This window comes from Xiphophorus hellerii, chromosome 18 (assembly GCF_003331165.1).
Source record: "Xiphophorus hellerii strain 12219 chromosome 18, Xiphophorus_hellerii-4.1, whole genome shotgun sequence".
NCBI lineage: Eukaryota > Metazoa > Chordata > Actinopteri > Cyprinodontiformes > Poeciliidae > Xiphophorus > Xiphophorus hellerii.
Genome location: NC_045689.1, coordinates 15001446 through 15022142, shown reverse-complemented (window position 1 = coordinate 15022142; position 20697 = coordinate 15001446). Strand labels below are relative to the sequence as shown.

General features: G+C 38.1%; 1 protein-coding gene across 5 annotated transcripts in view; it reads right to left on the bottom strand.

Moving 5' to 3' along the window:
- Nucleotides 1-4130: 4130 nt before the first annotated feature.
- Nucleotides 4131-20697, bottom strand: part of ets1 (v-ets avian erythroblastosis virus E26 oncogene homolog 1) — a 42883-nt gene continuing 26316 nt past the window's right edge. For 3 of the 5 annotated variants that reach the window (XM_032545148.1, XM_032545147.1, XM_032545152.1), the window contains 7 exons: nt 17999-18118; nt 17274-17474; nt 16924-17001; nt 16351-16596; nt 13480-13740; nt 8498-8616; nt 6917-7132 (listed from right to left, as the gene is read on the bottom strand). In XM_032545148.1, coding sequence (XP_032401039.1) covers nt 6917-7132; nt 8498-8616; nt 13480-13740; nt 16351-16596; nt 16924-17001; nt 17274-17474; nt 17999-18118 — 1241 coding nt within the window. Of the gene's footprint in view, nt 7133-8497; nt 8617-13479; nt 13741-16350; nt 16597-16923; nt 17002-17273; nt 17475-17998; nt 18119-20697 lie in introns of all 5 variants that reach the window. The other 2 variants (XM_032545150.1, XM_032545149.1) reach the window with 2 other exon arrangements.

Here is a 20697-nt window from a genome sequence, read left to right as displayed (position 1 = left end):
TCGTCTCCCCATCCCTTCACACCTCGAAACCCTCCACTGCTCCTTTGCTCCTTTTCACCTCCTAACCTTCACCCTCCCACATTCAGCTTTCTATTCCATCTCTCATCTCTCTTTGTCTCCAAAATTCTTGCTCGCGCCCCCGCCCCCATCATCTGCTCTCTGATTCAGTCTCACTCTAGTTTGCATGTGGCCTCACCTGCTCACAAAGCATCATCACTCTCCTCTATTCTATGGTTCTATTTCCTATTCACAGAAACAGTACAACACAAATCAATCATCTTTTCCTAATGGAAAGTCCACATTAACATGAGAGGACACTCCATTTCCGCCCAAGAATGCCAGGTCGAATGGTACCCGAACTCCAGCCAATGTAGATCCAGGGGCCAGCAGGCACTCTCATTTCGGGTGGGATAGTAAGGTGATGCAGTGTGGTCCAGGGGTGGCTCAGGAAGTCAATGGTGTATTAAGTGAGGATGTGACAGCGGCAATAAAAATGCAAATTAGCAGCCAAAGCAGGAGATGCCCTGAATCTGCCCTCTATAAACCTGGATAATACAACCACCACACCTGCCAAGACAAGTAGTTCAACACTTTGCAGACACAACAATACCATAAATGCCACAGAAAAAGAGAAAGAGTGGGTATGACTATACAGAGACCGTGCTTTGAAATAACACATTTTACAAATTACTGATGAGCTTGTAAATAGTCTGTTTAGTTTGTAGTGGGTTCAACAGGAAAATCCTTGAGTCTTATGTAGAAGAATGGGTTCATTAAATCTCTTATGAGTTTTTTCATGCACTTTAGGACTCTTTAGGACAGCTATGGCCAATTCTAGTCCTTAGTGGGTCAGTGTCCTGCTTGTTTCAGATGCTATATACACACACCTGACTAGTGCATGAGGACAACTCAGATTCTAGAGTTCCCCAATAAGATCCATTTTCCTACGGGTCAGTTTGCAAAGTCCTTGTTGGACTAGTCCCTATAAAAAACAGTTCCAAATTTCCAAAACTGAAAAGACCATTTATGTGTGTATCTTTTACCGAATTAAACACTAAAAGTAGACCTTACAATGATTACTAATGAAGTGAATGCTTTATTCTAAAAATGATTAGATCTTGTGAATTCTTCATAGAATCTTAAGTATACTGCATACTTAAATATGTTTGTGCTTTTTAATAAGTAACAGATACTTTAAAACACCACTTAAAGTAGCTTAACAATGATAAATGTTATTTTGAGAAATTATTAAATTATTTGAATTGGGTGTGTAGATTGCCCACTTCTGACCTAGGAACCCAAACAAGTGGGTCAGATTTGCATTTAATATGCTACTATTATTTCCAGTTAGAATAATAAAAAAAAAAACTATAATTATAACGTTATATGATGGATTGCCACAAAAACATTGAAACCAGCTCCTCATTAAACATTTATTATTTTCAAACCTGACCTCAATTTCAATGAGAGCAAAACACCTCTGATGCATACCTTAATTCCAGACATAATATTTGGTTTGACAGAAATTGGGGCAAGTCAACAACACCATTATACATTAGTTTTATTAAGGGAACTGCTATTTTGTTAAATATGCCGGTTTCCTAACCAAGGAGTTTTCAGTTAACATGGTATAAAGTGCATTTTTTCAATTCAGTTCAATTCAATTCAATTCAATCCAATACGTTTTTCTTCACTCAAATTCTATTTTATTTGGTGAATAAAAAAGTGCTAATGGAGTGTATGAAAACTCAATGGATGTAGGTTTTGAAGTCAGATTACAGAAATGTGTCTAGTTAATAAACATGAAGAAAAAAAAACAGATTATTTGCTCCTTTCAAACTCTGTACATATTTGAGAGTAATGCTAAACCAAACTCTTAATCCCCTGACATCACTGGAGTCTACATTGACCCTACCCTCCTTAAGGGCCTTCTGAGACACGTTGTCCATATTTCACAACATGTCTGCGTAATGGAACCACAGACTTTGTCTCTTGTGCGTCACAAAGATAGTCTTTTGATGAGTAGGATAGTAATTTAAGGCAGTGAAAATAGATGTACTCCTGTTCCCTGAATAAGAGTGTAAGGCCCTGAATTTTAACCTGTATTCCTTTACAATATGGTTACAGTAGGTTTTGTCTGTTCCAGTGGTGCTATACATACAGAAAACATACATAACTTGGGAAGACCCTTTCACTAAATATTTAACTTTGAAATCTGACAAACAAGATGCAGTCAGCCATCCGGAGGTCTGTGGATGGATGAACATGGAGGAGGATCCTTTTGGACGGAGCTCAAGGTGTTATCTGTAATTTTTCTGTGACTGTCAGTTGTGACTGTTCTCACTTTCTGCTTAGACTTCCTCTGCTCTTTGCAGCCCTCCGTCTTAAAGCTCTTGTTAAATTGGTGGAAGATTTAAGCGCGGTTACAAAAGCAGACAGGGTGGGGATGTGGATTCTTCATGACCCAGCTTTGAATCTGTGTTTGGATGTGGAGCTGGTGGGCATGAGTGGTATCACAATGGACTGTTAGAGCTTGCACTGTCTGGAAGGGTATTTTAAAACCTGCCCAACAGTTATGTCTGGTTTCAATCATCAGCCCAGTCAGAGCGAGGAGGTGGAATAGGAGAAGAACCACCTGGTAACCTCAGCGTGCCCTCAGCCAAGAAAAGAACTGAGAAGAGAATATTGGGAATGAAGGCAACACTGTTGTTCTAATATACATACACACATAGAATACTGAATTAATTAATATATTTTCTGAAGTATGTGAACTTGTCTTTAACTAAACACATATCTTAGTCTTTAAAATATTGACTCTGCTTTGTCTTTTTCATTCATAATAAAGATACGGTGATCTGAATCTCGACTATTCTAATGTGTTTCTACTCGGCTGCAGAAGGGCCAAAACATCTGTGCAGTCTGAGGCAGCAGACCATGGCTCTGCATGTTTTCTATCTTTGGTGGAATTTATATGAGGGGTTGCTAGAACATGAATGAGTCCCAATGTGTCGGTTTCATTTTTTACATGACCTTATCAACACGTAAGAAACACTTGTTAAAACTGGGACACTCTGTGGTCGGCTTATGTTTCAAAATCGTCCTACAGAACTCTGGAGCCACAGCTTCAGCTGGTTCAAGTTATTACTGTTGTGCTTCTTGTTACAATGATATGTTCTAGTTGGAACCTCGAATGTTAAAATTTATAATGGATATATCTGACAGATATCTGATATACTGTATCTGCAAACAAGTACAACCATCACAAAATAAATTGAAATGGATAGAGAAGAAAAAGTGAATATATTTCTAAAATACTAATGAGTTTGAACAAGAATAGCTTAAGAAAAGGCATTTTTAATGTCATGAAGACACCAAACCCATCGAACACAACTGCCAGATTTGTGGGTAGCACAAAGTGAAGAATTGCCAACTTAGTGACAAAGTCTGTATATTTAGTGAGTTTTCAAACACTTTTCAAAAAAGGTAACAAGCAACAAAGCTAACAACTTCATCTTATTTAAGATTTTTAGAGACACTGATGTGAAACTATACAATTTAAAAAAAAGAAACACCAGTTAAAGGGACCTTTGGTCCATCAGCTTGTCCCCACTAAACCAGTATAATAAAATTGATGAGGTCTCCTTATTTTCATCCATAATCATATTGTTGTGCCACCTCTCTCAAAGAAAATAAATTGGATCTTAGCAGGTGCCTTGGATATTACTGATGGGGAACAACAGCTGTTGTTCAGCCTGGAAGTCTACCTTTGGACTGGCCAGTAGTCAGTAAATCAGGAGGAGAAAGAAGGGTGAGACGTGCATTAAATGGCCTGAAGCCAGGAATAACAATCACATCAAGGACTACAGCCTCTGCACATGACTTCATCAACTGAGTTGCCCAGGGCCCTATTTGATATTATCTTAAAGTTGATGCACCATAAATTGATTCAAAACTAAAACTTACAAGATCGTTTTCAAATACACACACTTACATACTATATGTAAGATAATGTAGATACAGCATATGTCAAAATAATCTCATTCCCCAAAAAATACCTGATCGCAAAGTTCCAAACCTTGCCTATGCAAGATGAATGATGAATAAATTAAATAACACACCACACAGAATGCTAAAGTCTTTCTTCACATATATTTTATAACATTTTGAAGTACATTAAGTACATTTTAGAAATAGAAGCTACAGTTTATAAAACCTTTCCAGCAGAAATCATTGATGGGCCAGCATCAGCCTTTTTTTCCTCAAGCAGACAGGACTATTTTCGATATAAAAAAGAACAAAAAAACAAAACAGACAATTGGAAATAAAATCCGCTACATTATTTTTGTCCTGCGCTACCTTTAAATTCCCATGAAAGCACCAGCTGTCTGCGTCTCTCGTCTTTTATAAAATATAAATTATTGAAAAATATTCAAATGTTTGTGAACTAAATACAATAAAAATGATCTCATAACAAAAATACAAAGACACTATAAAATATACAGAAAAGAATAACATCCATTAAAAAACAATAAGGCTTTCCTTCTAAAATCCATTTTGAGATATGCATATGTCCACAAAATATTGGTGTGTATGTTCTTGTCACTGCTAACACAAGTCCTGCAGTAGATTGTAGTCTCCCACATTGAACAACAGAATGGTTCCTGACAAAACACATTTTTAAAAAAATATTAACATTATAGGCATTAAAGTTGTCCTTTGTTATGAACATCATGGCAAAAAAAAAAAACAAAAAAAAAAACACAAAATAATAAACACTGTTTTGAAACGACATGTAGAAAGAAAATAACATACAGTGCAGTTTAATACATTTTTAGGATCCAATTCTCTGTTGTAAAAGCAACACAGGTTTGAGAGTCAGTGCTTGATATCGATGGAGCTTTTTACCAGTTAGACAAGAAGAACAAATACAGCATCTCTTCTCTGCACTCAGTGGGGAAACCCGGAATGGCAAAGACTTTGTCCAAAAACTGTCTGCTTAACAAATATAAAAATAATAAAAAATAAAGATAAAAGACAACACTTTCCAAATACATGAGAAATTTCTGCTCTGTGTCAAACGTTGTAGACACCCAAAGCACCGTAGCCAAAAGACCTCACATGAGTTTTGGTTATTATTCCTGCTTTGTCTCCTGATTATTTGTGTAATCCGGGTCTCAGTAAAGCATTATGAAATACAATCTGTACAAATAGACATCTCTAAAGCTATTTTCATCCATATGGGTAACATTCAGCCACTGTAAACAATAACATAGTATTTTAGGATAATATTCAACTTTGGCATTTCCCAGTGTACCGACACTGTTCCCATTGTTTGGGGAGGAAACCGCTGCCAATTTGCCTAAAATGTAACCAGTGAATTGTTATAAATGTGCTCTTAGAATACGACACTCTCTGAGACATATATTATTTTGATCATTGATAAAAACGCACATAAACTACAATCTGAATAGTCTGCCATCAGCCATGCAAGAGCCACACAAATCAGCTTGTGTCCTTTCTGTTGTCTAAGTGATAATTCACCTGCACTATCCATATACTTCTTTCCATGACCTTCATTCATAACAAACAGGTTCCCTTTCTCTAAAGTCCACATTTGTCTATTACCTTTCTGTTTTCTTTCATTATACCATCACACTACCCTAGTTACTTTCTTATGGACAAAATGTTCTGCATAACAAAAAAATTGACCCACATTTGACATTCTTATGGTTATGTAAAAACCCGCCAATCACTATAATAACTTTTACAGGACAGACAGACAGGACCATTAAAACATCATTAAAATGATTGGTTGATGTGGACAGTGAACTGACAAGATTGTTCATCTAATTTGCACCAACGTCTACTGATTCTCCCCACATAGATTGTCTACAGTTTGCTAATACTGGAGGCATTATGCAAAAATGCATACGTTTCAGTCACAGAATGTGTCCCTAACAAGATGTCGACATGTACATAAAGGTGAAAGCGTCAGTTTCAAAAGTAACGGCTTCTTTCGGTTGTCTTGCAGACCTCTTTGGGTATGAGTAATCTTCAACAGGCTCTTCAAACCTGACAGAGCACAGGGCCAGTGTGTCTATAGTGTTGTCTGACTCAAATCGGCACATTTCTGCTATGGGCTCCATGAGAACAGAACAGTGTAACTTGGCATTCAATGATGAAGTCTAATTTGAAACACTTAAAGACAAAAATACTCTGCCCAGTAATCGGACTGGTGGACTTAAATTGGGTGCTCTAACAATATAATACTGGCACAAGCATATGGTCCTCAAACATCAAATCCTACATTACACTTTTTTGGTCCTTGCTGAAAACACTCTCCTTGCAGGAGAGAAACAGTGATAATGGTTGTAAATATCAGTTCAGTTTTGACATTTTGGCAACTGTTATCTCAGCAGAAACCTTTCACCTGCTTGTTGCTTACCTCAAAAATGAAACAAGTTACTTTAAAAAGGCTCCTTCTCGACTTCGTTCATTCACACCTTGTATCGCAGAGCTCTCGCCTCCCCCTCTTTGCTACTTAAACAGAACACAAGATAACCTGATAATTCTACCCAGTAGCATCTCATTTACCTTGAGCTGCTAAATAATACCAGTATTATGTCAGATGCGCGCACAATCCCACACTCACTCACACATTCATGCACACTCGTCAATTCCAACAGGTTGTGAATACAGGTTTTTTTTGGCTTCTGCCTTCCTTTTGAAACGTGGTCTCAAAGACTGGAGCTCAAATCCAACAAAGACCACACCGAGTCATTAAAAACTTTTCGGTCCCCCCAGAAAAATGGATAACCAACTCTTATCAAACAGTTAAGACAACTTTATGAGCCTCAGTCCCAGTAGCTCAACTTTTGTCCTAAGTTTGTTTTTGCTCTTTTCACCAGTTCTGCTTTCACTCGTCTGTATCAGGCTTTACGTCCAACATTGTGTGCAGCTCTTCGGGTGTGTAGCCCAGCAAGCTTTTCAAGTCACAGACAAAGCGGTAGACATAGCGCTTCCCAGATGTCTTGTGGATGATATTCTTGTCATAATAATAGCGCAGGCCACGGCTCAGTTTCTCATAATTCATCTTGGGTTTGTTTTTCCTTTTGCCCCACCTCCGGGCAACCTGCACAGAGAGAACGAAAGAGCACATCAAAATAAAAATAAAAATTAAAATGACTTATGTAAAAAAAAGTTCAGATTTTGCTACCTTACAATCACAAGTCTCTGTATTTGATAAAGATTTTATATGATAGATCAACACAATGTAGCACATCATTGTAAAATGGAAGAAAAACTACATACTGTTCTCAATTGCTTTTTACCAGTAAAATTACTAGAAGCTGGAAAAAAAAAGAGATCATTGCACTGAACCCCATTGAAAACCTTATGGTTATTCCACCAAGTATTGATTTCTGAACTCTTCCTTAGTATTGTTGGCGCTAAATTAATATAAACTTGTTTTGTTTTTACATTATTTGTGGCACTGCATCTTTTCATCATTATAACCATTTAATTTTTTCTGCAAATAAATACTAAATTTTTGCTTGGAATTTCAGAGACATGTTGTCAGTGGTTCACAGAATAAAAGAACAAGGTCAATTTTACTCAGAAATATACTTATAAAAAGTAAAATCATAAAAACTGATCATTTAAAGTGGTCTATTAATTTTTTCCAGAGCTGTATTTTTTATTGTGATAACCATAAATATGTTACAGGGTAAATAACGACCTTAACTAGTAAACTCCCTAGTACATACAGTACAGCCCAGTTGTATGTAATTTAACATGGCTGTCTATCTAAGCTGGCAAAGGAAAGGAAACATTAATTAGAGAAAAGCTGGTAGAGCACTTATCAGTTGTCCAGAATAGCAAAATATGGAAAAACTCTCTCTGGTCACATAAAACCAAAGTTAGAAATGCAGTAAGTTACAGAAAAACAATACTGCATAGCCCTAAAGAAACCACCCTGTTGGGTATCTTGTGGAGTGGTAGCATAATCCTAAGGGTGTCATTTTTTCTAACGTGAGAGAGGAAGCTGGTTGGAGTTAATGGGAAGATTGGCAGAACTAAGGGAAAATAGACTGGCTGCAAAAAGTCTAGCTTACAGGCAGATATATCACATAATGTCTTGGGATTGGGTTTTTGTTAATAATTTTGAAAACTATGCATGATCCCTTCCAGTTTACAAATATGTAGAGTTTTGTGTAGGTCTGTCATAAAATCCCAGTTAAATCCAGTTGATTTAACTGGAATTGTCATGTGACAAAACATGAAAAAGAACTTTTGCCAGGTACTATAAAGTACAGTATATACTGTATTTAAATAGTATATACTCATGGTAGACCAGCCTAAATACCATGCTACATAATTACTGAAGTCAGAAACAATAGGGAACTGTTTTCACAAAGAAGATATCTTTTTCATCTGGCCAAACACTTAGGACCTCCCATCTCGTGTGCCAGTGACCAACAGGGTCACAGCCTCTCACCTCATCTGGGTCAGAGAGCTTAAACTCCCAGCCGTCGCCTGTCCAGCTGATGAAGGACTGGCAGGACTTGTCGGTCAGCAACTCCAGGAGAAACTGCCACAGCTGGATGGGGCCACTGCCTGTGGAACAGATGTGAGAGCATGTTTGAAGGAGGCGTTTTGTTTAGGCAGCTTACTTGGAGAGAAGGCATTGTTTGTGCTGATGCTGGCTGGTGTGAGGAATTACTGAGGTAAGTGTTAGCTCAGGCCAAAGGAGATCTGGCTTAAGGGAACATTGCCAAGTTCTGAAGTTTACCAACTGGTTTAAGTTATTAAAACTCTGCAGTATAGATAATAATGCCCTGCATCCATAGAATGGTAATGCTGCATACAAACCAAGGTCTTAAGGAACAGTTGTAGGTATAACTTGCTTTCAGAGATTTCGCAACTTACTGCAGTACAAGATACACTCACCAGGAAAGAAAAAAAAAACAGATTTTAAGGTCAACCAGAATGCCACACGTAACACGGTCCAGTCCTAAATATGAAACTGTTAAATATTCATGCCAATTATTCACTTAGGTCTGAAGAGGGACAAAGTAAACCTTCTGATCTGGGTCAGGCTGAAGGAAAGCAGTGGAACCAAATGTCCTCCTAAATACAACAGTCTCATTCATCATGTATTCCCTTGTCTGCCAGTACAGCGTACAGTATGTGAATCTAGAGTCTGTGTCTGTATGAGTTCCTTACTGATGAAATCATCATTTTAAAAAAGAGGCGCTGCCTCTGGGCTTCTGCAGCACATCTAACGACTTACAACCAGTGCCTCAAGAAGAGAACAGCTCCAAAGCCTCATGTATACTACAATATGGTTGTATTTTTTAAGAAAAAGGACTAAAATAGTAACCCAATAAAACATATTTTAAACACTAATACAAAAGTTTGTATCACTTGATGGAAAAAGGTGGAAAGGCAGATCAAAGAGGATAAAAAAAAGGTTTTGTCTATGAACTAGATTCACTGCGCTACACTTTGATCGTGTGGTTTTCTTCACATAGAAGAACGCGCCCACTTTTGAGGCTCGCATGTTGAAATCACACCTGCCTGTGCAGCATGCGCCGTCCTCAGCAGTTTAGCTATACTCACCTATCTGTCTCACTCTCTGTGACTCGCGAGTGCCTAAGAAAAAAAACCGTATGTGCCCTTACACAACACAAAACCAAAGCTTTCAGTGAAACAGACGCGTGGGCCGAAAGCTTGAAATGGCATTTCGTGGAGCTTTTTATAAAACTCCTGCTGGGACTGAAGAGGGTGCAGAACAAACAGCCACTTTGGTTTTAGAAAGTGGCTTCTTTGCAACAGTCTCTGTCTTTCAGGCCCAAAATGTTCAAAATTGAGCTAAAGTCAGCCCACATACATGGGTGATACAAGCCTGCTGTGCTTTCAGAGGCGATCCATTTAAAAAAAAAAAAAGTTTCCAAAAATATGTTGCTCTCTTCATGTACAAAGAGCTTCATTGAAAAAGCATACACTGTGGCAAAAGGGTATAGGCTTTCATTTGCAGCAATCTTTAGCATGCAATTCATGGTATACCACATATGCCTTGAAACCCTCTTAAATGTCATGAGGACGCCAGTGTCCTCATGGACCCAGTAACAAACATGAAAGCGTTTTGCGGCCGACAGTTAAGGGGTTAAATTTTTGCAGCTAAGACAGAAACAGGAACACTGATAGACGAATGGAGCTTTTTACTAATGTCATTTTTGGTTATTAGTAAAACTATTAGCAAGACTAATTCATTGTTTAATTAAATGTCCTATTAATTTATTGCAAGAAAAAAAAGTGTCTTTCAGCAGAGAAAGAAAAAGATCCACATATTATCAGTATTACAATTTTGAGGGTTTAGCAGTTTTTAAAGCTGCCTGGTGTTAGAGTAGACAGAGGTGTAAATAACAAGCTCTCACAGGAAACCTGCAAAGATGACAACTGGAGCTTCACTTATCACTCAGCCGCCTTATCTGACTCCCTGTCCTCGCTTTAAGTGTCACCTGTCACATCGGGACAGGAAACCATGCAGAGCAACTTGTCGAGTTATCATAAACGCTGTTTTGGAAATGTTTCTAAGCTTGTTTAATCTAAATTTAAGCTTCAATTTTCTTTATATTTTCTATTTTTTCTAACTCATCTGCCTTGCTTTTTGTTTTTTTACATCCTCCATCTTGCCTGGATACGCACACAGATCTACACGCAAACATACATTCCACATTGGTAGATTTAACTTCATCCATCTCCAAAGCATGCCATGGTAATATTTCTTCCTATTTCTTTACAGAAGAAGATGATCTACTGCACCATGAATATTATACACAAAGTGACTTTAATAGGTAAAAATCATATGGACATGACAGCATCATGCAGTTACTGCATATTTGCCCTCTGCACATTCATGATGCAAATATCTTGTTCCACCACATCTCAAAGATGCTGTAATAGATGGGGTCTTCAAATCTGGGCCTCAACGTCTGGTGTCCTGCAACTTTTAGACGTGTCTCTGCTTTAAGGACATTAACAGAACTCTGGAGAACTTGACTGCACATTGAGGAGTTGATTCAGCTATTTGATTCAGGTGTGTTGGACCAGGGACACCAGATTTGAAAACCTCTCGTCTAGGTAATCTGATTATGGTGAAGTCATTGCAAGGTTCAAGTAACTATTTTAAAAATGATCTGAGATTTTAGACAAGGTGTGTTGTCCTGCTGGAGTTAGAATCATTCATTCAATGACGTGTGCATAGGCCTGTAATGATAAACAAAATTTACTGGACGATAAATTGTCCCGGAAGTTATTGTGGTAAACAATTAACAATTTTCAAGTCATATAATGGTAATGGCATAATAATGCAAGGACATATTCCCAAAGATCAATAAACTTTAAATTCTAATGAACATTTAACACTGGAAGACATTTTTAATATCAAAAATAAATAAACAAAACAACAGAAGCAACAAATAAAAGAAATCATGAAGTCTGTAAACAAAAGTATCGTTGAAAAAAGAGCTAGTAGATAGAGAGAGAGAAAGAGAAAAACAATAAATCATGCAAATGGAAATTATTGAGTTTTAATTTATCATGCGTTAAATTGATTTACTTCTTATTGCGACAGGATTATGTGTGCATTGTGGTCAGAAAGGGATGGAGATGATCATCATCAATACTCAGGTAGCTTGTGGTTTTTAAATAATGTTCAGCTCTGGCAAAAACAATGCATTCCACACAATTTCAGTTCAGTTAAAATGTCCCCTTTTTTGGACCGTGCTCTGCAAATCAGAGATGATTCTGCATGAAAATTTCAGTAAATCAGTAGTTTGTAAAATTCTCAGACCAGGTTCTCTGAGACAAACAACTCTGTCAAATTCAAATTGACTAAATCTCATTTCTGACACCTTATTTGAACTTCAGCAAGTGGAGATTTCTAAACTAACTTGGTTGCTGCCAGAAAATTGCTGAGCAGGCATCTCTAAAGCAGTTGATTGTTGAATGTACTTTCACCTTGCATTCTACTATAAAGCTGATGAAAGCTTTTTTCTTCAGGTTGAAATGACACTACTACACATTGCACCTGAAACAGAACCTGCATGACAAATATTTTAGCAACAATTATTTTGTTAATTGTACTTTTTGTAAAGACAAGTGATTATGCCAAAAAAGCCAAACCCTTTTGCAAAGGTTTTTTTTTTTTTAGCAGTTTGCCATTTTAGTCAAAAAGGGTGCAGGGAGCAACGTGGGACTCTAATGGTTCTAGAGGAGCTGCATCTTCTCTTTGTTATTTGATTATAAATCCATTAGAAGATCTTTCCAGCATCATTACAAATGAATGACTCATTGTTCCACAAGTGGCTTTTGAACTAATAACCATGCACATGAAGAATTAACTTGTGCATACCGACTTTGGGTCCGTCTAATGAGATCTCATGTATGTATTGTTTGTGACGTTAGAAAAATTTGCTGGGATTTTCCCTTTTTTTATTACAAACAGTGGTGCACTCTTGTGACTATAATTTTAAGCAAGACTGAAAAAGTCCCGGTGCAGTGTCGGCACTGCAAGCTATCAACAGTCTTCAAAATTTTGCTTTACAGAGGAACAAATGAGAAAACCGGTTCAAGACTTCTCCTCAGGTATTATGAAATCAACATTGAGATTAAATCAACCCAATGACAGCTCCAAACAAAAACAATGATAAAACATTTATCTTGCCACACACATCAGGTTAACAATTCAAGGCAACAGCAGCAGAATTTAAACCAAAACCTGAAACAGATGCAGAAATAGTGCATTTGCTTTAGAGGTTTGCGAGTATCTCAACATCTTGGTGAACCTGAAGAGCGTACGTCAAGCAGCTTTTTCGAGCATGTATGAGTGCGAAGATGCCTCAATAAGATGAAGAGATAATTTTGCTGTAGTGCTACGAGCAAGGGCAGGCATAATTTCTTTTTTTTTTTCACCACCGTTGCTAGGACGACCTGGAAAAATAGGTTTAGATGCGGGCTGCAGATACCAATCAGGTAGATGAGAAGTGAAGGCAGAACAAGAGGGTGAGAAAGAAAAATAGAGAGCAAAGAAGAAGGAGGAGGAGGCAGGAGCAAAATCTATTTTGTTTTCTTTGATCTGCGTAACTTGGGCAACTTGGGTAAAAGCTGTTTCTCTTTTTCTATTCTAAAAGTGGTGCAAATACAAAACTCCCACACGTGGGACTTTTGCAGAGCATCAACAAGTGTGTTACAGCTGTGCAGTGAAACTAAAAGGAGCAACAGCTTTTCTCACTTGAAGTCTGGAGATGGCATAAAGGCACTACCTATAAAGCTATAATTTTAATTGAAAAATTTAATTATTTTTGTGTCATTTTCTAAACACTCTAGTTTGAAGCTTCACTTTCCAAGTGTCCCCGAAAATTTTTTCAAGCAATGAAATTGTCCCATTTGATGTTTGACTTCTGGTCGCCTTACCTGTGTATCCTGCCAGCGCTGCCGCTGGGATGACGGGCTTATCCTTGCTGAGGTCAGAGCGCTCCCTCACGTAGTCTTTGAAGGTGCCCTTGGGCTTGTGGCCATGCAAGGCAGTGGGGTAGTCTTCCGAGTCAAAGCTGTCATAGGATGGTACCCGCTGCAGGCTGCTGAATGAGGACTGGCTGCTCCACGACTGGGTCAGTCGGTCGCAGCTTTCAAAGCTATCGATGCTCTCGAAGGAGTCCTGGCCACCGAGCTTACCTGGAAGGACATTGGAACAATGGGGAAAAAAAGATTTGTTATTAAGGACGACCGTTAACTTTACTACATTGGGAGACTTTAAAGCAATATAATATACATTTGTATTTTTTCTTGTATGCAGTCTTTGAAAAAGGCTTAATAAAAGCAAAATAAATGTCAGATTTCTTGGACAGCATGTGTGAAGAGCAATTTCAAAATCTGGAAACAGATTCTCAGTTGGATTTTGATCCAAACTAACAACTAAATATACAATAATTTAAACCATTACATTAGCTCTGGCTGCATGTTCAGGGTCATTCTTATTCCGACTTTTCTGCTTTGCAGCAGTGCTCTGTAAGATGTTTGGAATATTGTCTTATCCCACAACTGTGATTTAAGCATCTCCACAACTTTACTCCTGACTTTACTCTCATGTGTATCTTGGTAATTTACTAATGTCCATTCCATCCACAGCTATATCTGCACTGGGATTAAATTATACACCTGTTTATTAGTTAGGATGCAACTTGCCTTCAGCAGAAAATTGGCTACAGTGTATTTTATTTAAAATTGAAAATCATGCATTTCCCCAATGATGTACTACTTTTGTGTTGGTGTATTACATGAATGACACCGAAGGTTAAAATGTAAAGAAGTTCAAGGTGAAAGAATACTTTTGCATAAAATAATTTCTGATTTCAATGTTTTAATGCAATAACTGGAAAATAGCCAACTTATGAGCAAAAATTATAAAAGGGACAAATAAAACACTCTAGAAGTAGAAACTTTGTGTGCCACTAAGCCATACAGTTCTGTGTTATGCCACTCTCTCCATTTCACACCCCATTTCGCTTTTACAACCACCATTTGGATTTGATTCTAAATGTAAGACAATCCCACAAACTGTCTTGCTATTTTTGGCCCGTGGAAAGATAAGCGGCGTCTTTGAATGGTAAGTCATTAACAAATGACAGATAATGCAATGCCTCAACCAATGCAGAGATCTTCAGCTGGTAAAATTGAAGCCAGATGTGGATATCAGCCGGGATACAAAGCACTTTCCCACGTCGAGCAAGCACAGCACAATGCTTGAGAGTGCAGTATGTGTGTTGCGTGAAGATTGAACCTTAAATCTTGCAGGCAAACGCTTAAACGACTAAAAGGGAGGTGGGAGGGCGTTCAATGGTGTACATGGCAGATGCTATTCATTTATACAGCTGGGGATTTGTGAGAAGAAAAGCCTCTCTCTTCATGGCTTAAAATGTAAACCACGATGCTAAGTCCTCTGTAAACTATCACTTGGGAGAGAAAACAAGCCTGCACATTTTAAAAAAAGCAAACCGTTTCATGAGAAAACCCCTTGCTTGCTAACCGAGGATGACACTTCTATCTCCTTACGCAGAACATAGAGACTGAATCGAGGAAAAGAGGCCAAGAAAAACAAGACAGAAAAAAACGTCCTTCTTTAAGGTTACACCACTTGAACTGCTTTACATAAGGGACAAGCGGTAAGCAGAGAACACATTGTGGCTTTGGTTCGTGTATCACTCTGACAAAAACAATAGGCTTTTCTTTTTTTCCCAACCTAGTCTAGAGTATGTGAGGCAGGTTTGCATGAACCACAAACCAACCAGAGGGCCTGCTTTTCTTCTCTTCTAATGCGTACACACTGATGTGGCATGACAAGATTCTGGTAGCTTCAGCACAATCACACGCAGGCCGACACCCACAGACACCTCCAACGTTTGCACACACCCACACAAACACATGCATGCACCTATGGGTAGATTTAGTAACTCAGTTTAAAATAAATATTCAGTTTGGCATGAATGTTTGCTACTTTCAATGACTGAAAGAATTTACCTGGGATAAGGGAAATGTTTTGCAAAGCCATTCAAAACATTTGAACTTTTTCACATATTTTCCTGTTACACAAACTAATCAATTTTGTTTGACAGACCAACATAAAACTGTGTCAAATTAGAAAGTGGAAGATTAATAGTGGTTTTTAAAATTTTTAGGATCTGAAAACTTACTTCTCATAAGTTTTTGGATATGGTAATGGTGATTTCAGGATTATGTTCAGTGTTAGGCATTTGCTACAGATATGGTTTTGCATGTATTAGAATAGAACTCTGCTCTAAACTACTTTGGAACTGTATGCTTAACCTGTCTGCTGTGTTGTTTGGTTTTTATGATGCTGTTTGTTCACTAATATTTGTAACAAGTGTTTGAGGCATTTATAGAACAGTTGGGTTTATTCTGAGACAGCATTACTTTGCAATTTATTTGTGGTTTTATTGCTGTAATGCCTGGCTTGGAGATCAATAAAGGAACATCCTATCTTGAATCTGAAGGCATTTGAATTAGATTTTATTTCAAAGTATCACAGTAAAAGAGGTTGAATACAAGTGTATGTCACACTTCATATTTTTTTATTTTGAGCAAATATGTTGGAAACATTTTACTATGTTCTTTCCGCTTCAGAGCTACACACTATTATGTGCTGCTCTATCTAAAAAAATCTTAGTAACATACAATAAAGTTTGTGCTTGTAACGTCGCAAAATGAGGAAATGCGTAAAGGGTATGAATACTTTTGCAAAGCACTATATCATATATGGCTCCTCACCTCGACTGAGGCGTCCCACACACATATTGTCGGGGGACACCACTTCCTGCTTGACAGAGAAATAGTCGCCCTGCATGGAGTTGAGGGCTGTGTCTCGTAGGATGATCCCGGGGTATTCACTTTCATACTTGAGTGTGAGCAGTTCCTCAGAGCTGATGGGATGAAGCGTCTGATATGACTCCGTGATGAAGCCCGGTTCTGAGTATTCAGAAGGAGGGACACACTGAGCATGCTCAATACCATAGCCTGAAAACACAGAGGCAAGTTAATGGGGATAGCAAGAGCAAAACATAAAACAGAAGGATAAAAGAAGCAAAGGGTAGTACAGTCAGCATTCCTCTCGTGTTGAAATGATACAAAAAATGCTCAAATTATACATTTTCTGAATCACTTAATGCACAAACCCTAACCCTATGCAGAACCTAAATTTAGAGTTATTTACAATGTTAATGTGGATGAATGCATTACTGAATTGTTTGCATTCACAAAGCTGATTCACTTTCAATCATTTCTTACGCATGCATATTTGGCAGTTAGAGAGCACAACTGACAATGATTGTGATGAGTACTTACTGACAAAATAGTCTGAGGTATAACGGGATTCCTGGAAGTTGGAGGTCAGTCCATTGATGGGGAAATGCTTTGTATCCTCTTCATAAAAAATGGATAGAGAATAAGCATCAGTGACCTCATCATTGATTTTTTTGTCTTTTTTTTTTTCTATCGTGTAACTGCATCCAGCATGATCAAAAATTTATGTCTTGAGCCAAAACGTGCCTTCCTGTTTGGCTCCTGTTACTAAAGTAATTGCCACAAAAATCCTCAGTCAGAAAAAATAAAATCAGCCTGTTTTTTTTTTTTTTTTCATACAGCAAATACAGAAAAAAAAATTCGTTTTTTCATTTAGATTACTGTAGCATTACCTTTCTGGAGCATTTCTAAATGTTCCCAAAGGATGTCGCCTACAAAGTCAGGTGCTAAGTCCAAGAAGCGCTCCTTCCCCATCGCACACAGGTTGGCACCATTCATACCAAATTTCTCAAAGTCGACGTTCTTCAGGCTGAACTCATTTACGGTCCATGCAAGCCATTCAGCCACATGGTTTTCTGTCCACTGTCTGGGATCTGCAGAGCAATAAATAGCTGATGATTGGTATATTTGCTGTGAAACTCATTCAAAGTGCAAATACAGACATTCATCTAAACCAGTGATTGATTCAATAGAGTGGACTTATACTTTCTGGTTTTGTGCTTACTAACTGCACAGTGTCACAAAGAACGTAGAGGAGGAAAGGAACATAAACAACAGTGGTAATGAAAATTTGAAAAAAAAAAAAAAGTTGTCCAGTTATTGTGGGATTACATTGCAATACTGTCAGCAAGGCTGATTGCAAACAGCATGAATTCTGTTTGTGGTTGCCTGGGTTTATAGGCAAACACATCATTTTCCACCCGTTCAAGAAGAAAAGTCTGCTTACACAATAATGCGTGGAGTAGGAATAGATTTTTCTTCTTTTTTTGTCATTTTTGAGGAATGCATTAAATTAAGTTTCAGGGGTGAAAAAAACATGTGTTTGAAGTGATTTTCATAGTCTAAGACCCAAGTTAGAAAATTAAATTTCCACAAATGAGCAACTGACAGTCTTTACCTTTGGGAATACCCAGCCTTTGCTGTTCTTTTGTGAAGCCGCTGAAGGTGGCTTTCAGAGCCTGGGACATCATCTCTTTACTTCCTGGAGTCAAAAGGGGGACGTCTCCACACTCTGGATCTGCAAAACACAATACATAAAATATGCTTTTATTTGAAAAAGTGATGCACAAACAACTTAATACAACCAACACAAGAAATGGAGTGAATCGCTATACTTTATGGAAAGAAACTTGATCGAACAGAAAAATTTAAATTAGATTAAAAGAGGAGGCTATGGCTGTTTCCAGGAAAAAAAGCAAGAAATCACTGAGAAACAAGTTTTATATGTTGTGGTGTGGATTAACAATATTCTGCCACAACAGACCCTGATTTGTACAAAAGAACTTTTGAAATTGAGACAAATTTATTTACAAACTCCTCACACCCAAACTTCTCCCCTGCTTGCACACCCTGGGTGGGAGCTCGATGCCTGGTGCCCATCAGCGACACTGTGACCCCTACCACATCGCCCTGACATAGTGAGACTACTGTCGCGAGACGAAGCATGGGGTCAAACATTCTGACAGGTCAAGGGTCACAGGATGGGGTGATGATGTCACAGAGGCTGCTGGTGGGTGGCTCGGAAAGCAGAGGGGCTGGGCTGTCTCGAGGGTTGCAGTGACAACACTGCGTTTACTGTTCTCCGCTCACTGCCAGTGGGCACCCAGCAGGGAACAGAGCTGCCTTTGATGGCTTTAAACAGAGCCTGATGACTTGCACTCATCTAATTAGATTGACCAAGCTGCAGAAGTGTGGGATAAAAGGGGGTGAAGCAGGGGATGTGATGAGCAAAGAAAGGCAAAAAGACCTCAAGGCTAAAAGCACTGGAAAAAGACCTAAAAAAAAAAACAAACTCAAAACTTTTTTAGCAGACAGTGCAACCCTCTAACTAATCATTCAATCTGCAAAGAGCCCACAGGCATTTACAAAATAAGCCCACATCTAGCATAATCTTTAGCGTGCAGTATATTAGATAACGCTGAATTTACAGACCATAATGCAGTGTCTAGGGTGTAGTATATTCACAGCAAAGGGTTTTCAGATCTCAACTTTTGTGACTTTTATCTCCTCATTTCATCTTTCTATTCTGTTAAAAATCACTCATCTCATCACTTCAGGCAAATTGGTATGAGAGAAAACTGTGTCATTAGCCAGCATAGAACCACCGTTCGTTGAGCCCAGATGTCTTGGCATCTCCACCGTCGGGTGGTTTTATCTGCCAAGCAGAGCTCAGCTCATGCTTGTTTTCACCACTCACTGACGTCTCGACCTTGTCTGGAATGCACAGCAGCTGTCCCTCTTTCACCCATGTAATCAGTGTCTGTCTGGCTGTTAGTAAAAAGTAGGGCTCACTCTGTTGTTCTTGTCCCTGTTCAAAAGTGACCTGGGACAAAGGATGGTTTTTTTGGTTGTTCACTTAAATCCAACTATGCCAGTCTTAATATGTTTCTCTCTTTTATAGAAATAAAAAGTTTCATAGGAAAAAATAAATAAATAGGAATGGACTGGAACCTGGTATCAATGTATACCATGATTTATTATTGGGATGCAAAAAAAAGGAGCCAAAGTAGTCAAGGTTTTCCTCGGCTGAATGGAGCAAAGTGTATGGTAGTTTTGTCCTTCCTCTTCTTGTTGCTGAACATCTTGAGGGATGAGGGAAAGAAGGTTTCTGTATTTTTCTTGCTTATCTGAGCAACGCATCCAAATTGCAAAGTAATACTAGTTATACTTGTGTTGTAAGGATTAGTAAGACAAACAGCCTTACAATAAGTGTAAAAATCAATGTGTTGAAAACTGCAAGTATGAATAATTGCAGTTTTCAAACCTTACTGGAGTATTCCATACTCTGCAGGAAGTCTTTAAAACATTTATTGAGAACAAAAAAAACAACTTTTTTTTGCTTTTACGATTTGTGGACAAAAAACAGTGGAAGAGACATGGAAGAGAACCAGGTAGGGTACCATTCATGCAAGAACCTCCACTGTGCAAGAATCCATTACCAGCCAATAAAGTCTTAAAATAACGCAAAAATAATGTTTAAAGTACATCATTGCACATACAATTCAACTTCACAGTTCCATAATAAAAATAAGACCTTAGCAAGTTCTGGATAATTCGTGTCAACTAGCCTTCTACCAAACATATTTTCCTTTTAAGAGGCCTTAGCAGAGCAGATACTCTCACGTTGCAAACGGCTCAGACAGTCTGCGCTTTGATGTGAAGGCAGAGGCAAAATGTGGCAGTTTATTTGAGCTGGATGGAGTGGAGTTTGTCTGCACTTTCGAACCGTTTGAGTCCCCTCCCTCCCGGTCGCTTTTATCAGCCCGGCTGCTGTGCGTGCTCGCCCACGCAAAATGAAACCTACTTTAGCACTAAATCCTCCATCAAAAGACACTAAACACCATAGAGTATAAGTGATGTTGGGTTTATAAGGAAGAAAAGTATGAGAGAAGTGTGAGAATCATGAATACAAACAAAATTAAACTGTGAAATGCAAGTTTTGTTGTTTTTTTATAACATGTTCTTTTTGTTTACATACATTTGAAGAATTAGCTTTATTATTTTTAAAAGCTTAAACTGTAAATACATATGTACATCAAGAAAATATGCTTCGTGCATATTTAGAAAATGTACAGTTCTGTTTTATTTGTGTATAAA